The following is a 9754-nucleotide window of genomic DNA, read 5'->3' on the forward strand; positions in this document are numbered from 1 at the left end:
ATATTGTGTTATAGCTAAAAGGCTGCTGTAGTTGAGGAATCACCAGCATTTTTCTGGTGAGAGCTACTGAGTAATGAAAAATAAATAAATAAATAAAATCTCAGGCCACTCTCCCCTCCCTGGGATGTTACCATGTTTTGTTTTGTCCTATAAACAGAACATGGCATAGAAAATGCACCAGAAGTGAAACTGTCTTCTAAGCAGCACAGAGCAAAATGCTAAAAAGTTTTTTTCCATCCCAAAGCACATCTTTTTGGAATCTTTCCTAGGTTTTCTAAGAGCTACAAAAGCTACTGTGCAGCAGCCAGTAGCTTCCAAGCTACCTGTTGGAGACTCTTGTTGGGCAAAAAATCAGCATAAGGAGTTGCTTAGAAACGAGTATTTGAAAGCGTAACAACTGGTGGCCTTTTGTTACTTAAAACAGAGGCCAAGACCTCAGAGGTGTGCTAAATCAAGTTTATGATGGCCCAACAGGTCCACATACACCAAAGTTATTACTTGAAAGTGAGTTGGTATTAGAGCAAGTTTTTTGGCTCTGACAATGATCCTTTTTGGATTAAAATGCACTGGGCCCTAAAATATATTCTGGTGTTCCTTTGAGGTTTTTGCCTCTTTTGTTCTGCAGCTGGAATTTCATTGTTGTGGCCTCTTCCTGCTGTACATTAATTGCAAGTGTACACTGATCCTGCAATTTGTATCGGATTTATACAGCGCAGGTATTTATGTTTTGATTTGGGATCTCCACATATATCTTCATCACATGAATGTGAGATAAAATCATGCAGACCATGTCAAACAAATGGCCCGTGGGCCGGAACCAGCCCGTGCAGTTCTCAAATCCGGCCCACAAGCAACTGGCTCTCTGTTGCTTCCTTTTCCAGGGCTGCCACTGTTACTTGTCTCCTCTCCCCTCCTTTGGGAGGGACAGAGAAAGATTAAGAGGGAGCGAAAGAGATCAACAAAGTTTTATTATGGGTATAAGCTTTTGTGTGCATGCATGCACAGTTCTCTCAGTCCTGCGGGAGAGGTAAAAACCTTCCCTTTCCTCCATTGGCTGTCTCCCTCCCCACCCCACTTTGGGTCCCATGGCCCCTTTATGACCAACAAAGTTTTATTTCCGGCAGCTGAAAACTCCTTTGTAATAATGTTCAGTTGGCTTTGAGCTCCTGTTTTTTGTTGCTTTTTCCTTGCCTTATAGTGCAGAATTAAGGTTCCTGGGATGGTTGCTGAAGGAAGGAATTTCTCAGCTTTCGGCTTTATTGTTTGGCATATTAAACAGCCTTACTCTTGCATGTTAACTCTGAAGTTTGTGAGTAGGGCTTGACCTGGAGTTTTGGGGGCATGGAGCCTGAGGAGGGCAGGGTTTGGAGAGGAGAGGAACTTCAGTGGGGTATAATGCATACAGTCCACCTTCCAAGGTGGCCATTTTCTCCAAGTGAACTGAACTCTGTCACCTGGAGATCAGTTATAATCCCAGGAGATCTCCAGCCATCACCTGGAGTTTGGCAACCCTAGTTTTGGGCTGACGCGTAACTTTTCTAGCACTACCACCTCTCTGCATGTCACAGCTAATCTAATCAAGCCTACTATTGTCATTCATCTGCTATGCTATTCGGCGTCTGAAATCACCTTTATATTTCTGGTATCTCGTGTTACATTTTATGGCACGCATGGCTCCACCCAACAAAATGACCTTTATGTCAGATCCGGCCCTCATAACAAATGAGTTTGACTCCTATGATGTAGATGTTTTCCTGTATTCTAGGCAGAGAAGCTTGTGCTTGGCATGTAGATGAATGTTGGCTCTTCTGACCTTTGGAATAATTGAATTGAATTAGTGGAACCAAAATATCACCTGTGTTTCAGGCATAGAACAGTGGAGTTGTTTCCTTGTCATTACTTCACTCTTGAGCTATAAAGAATTTATCCTGCATTGTCTAGATCAGAGAAGATTTATTGCTGTAAACCTACCTGGAATGTTGCTGTTTCCATAGGAATACTCCCTTGGTCAAATAGCAAACCAAACTTGCTGAGGGTATAAGCTCTATGAACAGATTACACCAAATGCACAATCAAAATGGTAAAACGTGTGTATTGTACAGGTACACTTGTTGTGAGATGATGATAAGCTGGAACTCCTCACAGAGTGTACATTCAATTGCATATGTTTACCACTGGTAGTATTTGAAATAAACCATAGTTATGTGTTCTCTTTTTCCACTGAAGTCTGTATTGATGGGCACAATACTTATCATGTTCTTGTTTCTCAAAAATTTCACGGTGAGAAATGTTGGTGTGCTGCATGCATTGAATGTCTTATGAATGCTGATTCAATGTCTAGTGTAGTGTCCTTATCCTGTGAACAAATAATTGTGATATGGAACATGTTTCAGGTTTTCCAGCTACTACGATTAGAAATATATAAACAGCAGCAATTCTGGTAGCTTTAGGATAGGGCTAGTATGTCTGTGCTCTCAGTACCCAGGAAGAGATACTTTTCAAGCTTAATGTTTCAGCACCTAAGAGAACTTTTTACCAATTAATTCCGTTATTCTTACTACTTCTTTATACTCTATTATTGTGAGGCCTGGTTAACTAAGCTAATATCAGTCTCACAGCTAAGCTGTTAGTGTTTATCCATTTTAAAAAGTTGTATTTATTCAGTGACTCTTCAGTTTTTTAATCATTTGTTTTCTTACTCTGCTATAAAATAAGTTCTAAGAGCAGGGCTTTTTTTTTCTGGGGGAACGTGCCAGAACAGAATTCTGAAACATCCCCGACAAAATTATTTTAAAAATGTTTAAAAGTTCATGAGTTTTCAGTATACAGATAGAAAACTTTGTTTCCACTTGAGAGTTCTGCCACCTCTTTTTCAAAAAAAGAAAGCCCTGTCTAAGAGTACTGTACAAGTCAGCATATAAAGACGAAAGACCTGTATAAGTGCTGCAAATGCTCTTCTTGGCTGAGACCAGGACCTTCATCTAACAAAGTCAACTACTTGTATGTTTCCAGCACTTGGTAAAACAAGGAAACAAAGTTCCAAGATAAACAGCATAGAACAGTGACTATTGAAAGAGTGCTCAGGATTGCTAGCAGTAGTCAAGCAAACTTAGTAAGCAATGTAACTGGGGGGGAAATGTCTGCTGACTTATTGTCCTTTCTCTTTTAGGTTCACAAAAAGGATAAAAAGTACAAATGTATGGTATGCAAGAAGATATTCATGCTAGCAGCCAGTGTTGGAATAAGACATGGATCTCGACGCTATGGTGTTTGCGTTGACTGTGCAGATAAATCTCAATCAGGAGGGCAAGAGGGAGTAGACCAGGTTCAGGACACAGATTTTCCAAGAGATGAAGAGTTTGAGGAAAATGAAGTGGGAGAGGCTGACGAAGAACTGCCTGAAGATGTAGAAGAACAGAATGACCAGACCCGATGGGATGAATCTGGGGAAATCTGCGTGCCTTTAGAAGACTGACAGGGCAAGATGGCCTTCCAGATGCTTTATTTGGACATCATATGGATTGACCATGTAGATTTCTTGACTGAAGGCTTGGAAAACATGGTACAGGCTGGATGGAAGTTATGTTGCTGTGAAAATTGTAGGGTCAAAGCCTTATAGCAAAAAAGGATTATTAATTTTTTAAAGATATTTGCACAGGACTGTATAGCATACAGCCATTTGGTTGAATTATAGTCCTCACATCTACAGTCAATTATCAAAAGAAAAATGTATTTTTATTATTTATAGGATATAGCTATTTGGTTCCTATTAAGCATAGTAAAAACTATGCTTGCGTTACACATTCATGTGTCCTTTAACATGAATGAAGAAAATTGCAATCTTGTTTAGAAATACAGAGATGGCTCCCTCAGATCCAATCACAGTTCATGAACAAATATGGCTAATTTGGACTAGTTACTTCTGTTTCCTGAAAGTGGGCTTTGCCACATATCCCTTGCCTTCCCCTCAAAATATCAGCATCTTGATGAAACTGATCTAGGTTGCTTGGCTGTTGGTCAGGAAGTGGTTTATCTTCCAGCTGCTGGAGAACTTAATCAATGATACTTAATTTACTAATTTCCTTGGTTTTGATATTGTGAGTTTGCAAAAAGCTACTACTTTTTCACAAAATACACAATAATGACTTAAATTACAAGGAGGATTGTGATTGGAATGAAAGTAATTTTCTCCTTGTCACTTAAATATTTTATATTAGACACTTTCTGGCATGGCTGCCCATGTTATTAATTTATGTTATGTTAGCACTATTCCTATTGGGTTATCCTTTTTATTCACTACTGTATACCTCAGTCCATCACAAAGCTTAAGAGTCCTAGATTCTGAGGAAGAGTGTCATAGAAATAGTAAATGTCATAAGACTTAAAATTTGATTTAAATAGTTCAACCCAAGTTGTTTGCTTTTGCCTAGTTCTGTTATGTGGAAAAAAATAGACAAGGCTGTCTCTTTTTTTTCTTGTGCCCCATTGCTCTTTCATTAAAGTGAACACAAAATAAGTCTTTGCTTCTCTCCTACTTTGGGGGTTCTTTTATATACCAAACAAATCAACATTAACTTGGCAGCTTTATTTGCTGGAACCTTTTTAAAAATAATCTTGGTATTTGTTAGTATAATTGATAGAGCTATTTATCCCCAATGCTCTTTGCTTGTTTTTGGATGAGATGTTGAAACTTGAATTTTTGTAGCCATAAATCTTTTCTAAACTTGTTATATTGTACCAATGATTTCAGGCCTTTTTTTCTGAGGGAAGGGAGGGTATTGCACCTTTTTATGCTTAGAATTCTCAACTTCATCTAGTCTGAATGCAAGTGAACTACTTGAACTTGAGTCATTGCGTTCAATATACTATGTCACAATGAATAAATATGCACAGCATTTACCATAACACAGCTAGGCCAGTGTGACAGTACTGTATAATAATTTGAGGGGGCACCATATTTGAGTTTTAACTTTAAAATGAGTATATTTTCCTATTTTATATTGGTAACTAAATTATGGTAGTTGTGTGGTAAACTTAATTGCTTTGATGGATAGAATCTTAATGGTGCTCATCTGATCAAAGTTGATATTATATATTATATTATATTATATTATATTTAAAGAGACAGCTTTATTATCCCTTATTTCATTACAACAATGGCTTAATGTTAGACACTGTTTCTGCAGGATGAAACAGAGATAATGAATTATATGGGTATTAAATTGTAACCTTTTCTATCCAAATGCTTCATTGGTAGATTCCACATCACTGTAAACTTGACAGCTGGGTAGTTCTTGGATCTTTAAAAAAAAAAACTGAATACATCTTATTCTCGTTCTAGAATGAAATGAGTAATGTGTAATTCTGGTGGGGTCCAAAGTAGAAAATAGTGGGGAAAGATAATATGAATGGGAAGTATTTTAAACGTTAAGTAAATGTTCTGCTCTGTGAATATGTAAGTTATAGTATAAAGGTTCTTCCACCCCATTTTCCCCCCTTAAAATAGTTTGATTGGTAGACCTGCCTATCTATATATATCTATCTATAGATATATATAAAAATCTGAAATTCACCTAAATCTGCTTTATTAGAATATACTACTCTGATGCTTAAACTGGACCTGGCTTTACATTCTTAATGTATTTTACTTTTTCTCTTGAAACCGAATCTCCTTTTGCTACTTAAATCATTTATGTATATCTGGTAAATTATGACCAAATTTGTTGTTAGATTGCATACAGTAAATTGAAATATACACTTGGTACACTACAGAATTGTTGTGCTTTTTGTTCGGGTTATATTGTTTGCAAAAAATTCTTATAGATGTACTTAAATATTCTTCAATTGACGTTGAATTTTGGTAGATCTGAATTTTGAGCGTTTCCAACTTGTCTAGTCAAACTTAAGTTTCTAATAGCTGTAGTTGGGGGATTTTTACTTATTTCAAACATAATGTTGATTCGCCCAGATTGTATTATTGGAATACAACAGAATTGTTAGCAATTGGCACTCCTTGTGTTCTATAGTCTCCTAGTCAAGGCAACTGTCTGGCAGTCCGTAGAAGACCTTCTGATCATTTTAAACTTTAAAAAAAGTTATTGATTCTACCTATTTTATAAGAAAAGGTAGGAATTTATTTCAGAGAAATCTCACCTTTGAGATTCTGTGATGCTTAAATTATGCATTCTAGTATTTTTGCACATGCACTTGTATTTTATATTTCTTGGAGTTGTTGGGTCTACAGGCCAAGAAGCTGAAGGAACTGTCTGATAGCCATTTGGTACCGGATACCTCATATCCCATTCTTCTGTGGAAAGAGTCTCTCATGTAGAGGCTGTGATTCAAAGGCAGAATTATATGCATTGTATGAAGAAGGTACTAGGTCTCTTGAGTTAACGCATATTGGGTAATAGAGCGCCTGCCCAGAATCAGGAAGAGTTGCATGAAATTCATTATTTATAACTTAGCATACAAAATTGTACTATTTGGCATATTTATGGAATTTAAAGGTATAAGTATCTTCATTTTCTATTTTAAAAGTTGCAAATATACCTAATAAGAGGAAGAATTACAAACTGCTGCAACTGATGCTATCTTAGCGTAAGTATCTTTAATTTTTGCCTTATGAAATATAAGAAGAAATCAGAGTTGAAGGTAGGGAAACAAATTCTGTAGATAAGAAAAAGTGTATTATTTTGACCAAAACTCAGTGCTACCTACTGGACATTTTTTGATATTATGCTAAACTTTGTAATACTGAAAACACCAAACTCTTTAATAATGTATTATTATGAATCCCATAGTATATTAACTGTTGCCAAATTTACAGTTAAAACAAAAAAATCTTGAAAAGATTGTGTGTGTGTCCAGAGGAGGGCAACGAAGATGAAAAGGGGTCTGGAGACCAAATCCTATGAGGAAAAGTTGAAGGAGCTGGGTATGCTTAGCATGGAAAGGAGACAACTGAGAGGTGATATAACCATCTTCAAGTACTTGAAGGGCTGTCATATAGAGGATGGTATGGAGTTGTTTTCTATTGCCACAGAAGGTCAGACCAGAACCAAAGGGTTGAAATTAAATCAAGAAGAAGAAGAGAAGATTGGATTTATACCCCACTCTTCACTACCCAAAGGCATCTCAGAGCGACTTACAAACTCCTTTCCCTTCCCCTCCCCACAACAGACACCCTGTGAGATAGGTGGGGCTGAGAGAGCTCTGACAGAAACTGTTCTTTTTTCAAGAACAGCTCTTATCAGAACTACGACTTGCCCAAGGTCATCCAGCCAGGTGCAAGTGGAGGAGTGGGGAATCAAACCCGGTTCTCCCAGTTTAGAGTCCATGCACTTAACCAGTACACCAAACTGGCTCTCAAAAGAGTTTCGGCTAAATATTAGGAAGAACTTCCTGACAGTGGTTCCCCAGGGGAACAGGCTTCCTTGGGAGGTGGTGGACTCTCCCCAGCAATGCTGATTTTATGAATTTAGTCAGATCATGAGAGGGCAGGAACAGTTGCATCAGTGTTTAGTTCCTGTGGCCCTTTCTTACACACCCAGGAAAATGCTGATCGCCACTTTGGGGTCGGAAGCAATTTTCTCTAGGCCAGTTTGGCCAGGGATGCTGGAGGGTTTTTTTGCCATCTTCTGGGCATGGAGCAGGTGTCACTGGGGGTGTGGGATGGGGGGTAGTTGTGAATTTCCTGCATTGTGCAGGGGGTTGAACCAGATGACCCTGGAGGACCCTTCCAATTGTATGATTCTATATAGTATAAGAGGGTTTTTTAGTACTTCCCAAAATATCTTAATTTTTTCCATTGGAGAAATTATGGAAGTCCTATGATTTTTCCATGCTATACATTTTGAATATGTCTTGCCTTTTTACACTTTTGAAAAGAGAAAAGAGAAATAGCGTACCGGGTTTGTTTCAAAGTGCTGGTTCTTACCTTTAAAGCCCCTATATGGCCAGGGTCCGGCATACCTGAGGGACTGCCTTTCCCCATATGTTCCCCCAAGGGCACTACAGTCGGGGACTTAACATCAACTGGTAACCCCAGGTCCCAAAGATATTAAATTTGCTGTTGCCAGGGCGTTTTCAGTGGCGGTTCCTACCTGGTGGAATGATCTCCCGGAGGAGAATCCGGGCCCTGCGGGACCTGGCGCAGTTCCGCAGGGCCTGCAAGACGGAGCTCTTCTGGCAGGCTTTTGAGTAGGACCCGCCACCATCACTATACCATCACCGTACCACCACCACTAAATGGAGTGGGTGACATCGGGGAACAAGACGGCCCTGGGAGGAAGGACGGATCGCTGTACCACCTGGAGTCCACCGTGTCGCTCTGGGACCACTTTGTCATGTGTGACCCCATCAGTTATTTGTGACATCTAGAGCACTTGTATTTTTTATATGAATTATTGTTTTATTGCTTGTTTTATCCTGTTTTTACCCGTTTAATCTTGGCATATTATGTGCCTCATTTGTTAGCTGCCCTGAGCCCATCTGGGGAGGGCGAGGTATAAATTTAATAATAAATAAATAAAAAAAACAAACTATTTCATAAGAGTTTCTCTTCAGTGTTCCCCCAAGTTTCCATGTTTTCCTCCTGGGCTCTCACATCTCTAGGTATAAGGCATTCTATGTGCTCATAAGTCTCATGACTATAACCAAATTAAAGGATGTCTTTCATGCTTGCCTTCTTCCAGTAGGGTTGCATGCACCATGTTTCAAGGGTCTGGTAAAAGTTTATTGGATTGGTCAGACTTAACTAGGAAATAAGTGGGAAACTCTCAATATAGGAACCTATCACTGCCTATCAACGCCTAAGATGGCAGAACAGCTAGATTTGAGTCCAGTAGCACCTTGGAGACCAGCTAAATTTTGGAGTATAACCTTTCAAGAGTCAATGCTTCCTTTGTCAGAACATTGACCCTCGAAAGTTTATACCCTGAAAATCTTGTTGTTCTCCCTCTGAGGTGGAGGACATCTTGTGGGTGATTCCCATCCATCACTTAGGGAGGCAGGACTAATTTCGATTACTTCCTGTTTCCTATAGTGGGAGTCACCCTAGGCTCAGTTCTTTTCCTGCCTCAGACGGGAGAGCAGCTAGGTGTAGGCTCTGCCTTAACCCTATCTTTCTGAGTTAAATTACTTCCACTTTCTCCTTCAATCTCTGCTATTCCCTCTCTCTGAAGAAACTTAAGAAAAATCAAATCCTTTTCTTCTTCCTTCCTATATGCTATCCTTTTCTCTCCCCCCCCCTTTGGAGGTTGAGCATTGCCAGGCCGGTTGCTCTCTTAATGGGAGGGGGATCTCACAGACTGCCTTCCATGGCATTAAGAGAGGATAGCAATGGATTTCTCTCCACTCCGGTGATAGAGGCTGTGGTGGTGGCCGGTGCTCAACCAGCAGAGCAAGGCAAGGATGGCATTCCAAAGCGCACCAAACAGCTGCACACCCCTGCAGCATTTACGGAGCCCAAGCCAGCCTCAGCGGCCATTTTGGAGTCCACTGGCCACTCTGCTTTAAGACGGGAATGGCGAGCAGAGCCTAATCCCGCACATGGCGCACCCCGAAACCTATGGTTCAAGGGGGTTCATCAAGCTAGGCGTGATTGTGCTGATAATGCTCAAGGGGCCAAGGAAGATGATGAGTTGCAGAGCAACGAGCAGAGCCTAATCCTGCACATGGCGCACCCCGAGACCTATGGTTCAAGATGGTTCATCGGGCTAGGCGTGATTGTGCCGATAATGCTCAAGGGGAC

At 39.8% G+C, this 9754-nt stretch overlaps 1 protein-coding gene across 1 annotated transcript in view; it reads left to right on the forward strand.

The window, feature by feature from the left end:
• ZBTB10 (zinc finger and BTB domain containing 10) overlaps positions 1-3650 on the forward strand; it is a 37595-nt gene extending 33945 nt beyond the window's left edge. The window contains exon 5 of the mRNA XM_015425429.1: positions 3170-3650. Within this exon, the coding sequence (XP_015280915.1) occupies positions 3170-3475 (306 nt within the window). The 3' untranslated portion in view covers positions 3476-3650. The remainder of the gene's footprint in view (positions 1-3169) is intronic.
• Positions 3651-9754: the final 6104 nt, after the last annotated feature.

Source organism: Gekko japonicus, unplaced genomic scaffold, assembly GCF_001447785.1.
Source record: "Gekko japonicus isolate JY-2015 unplaced genomic scaffold, Gekko_japonicus_V1.1 scaffold301, whole genome shotgun sequence".
Taxonomy (NCBI): Eukaryota; Metazoa; Chordata; class Lepidosauria; order Squamata; family Gekkonidae; genus Gekko; species Gekko japonicus.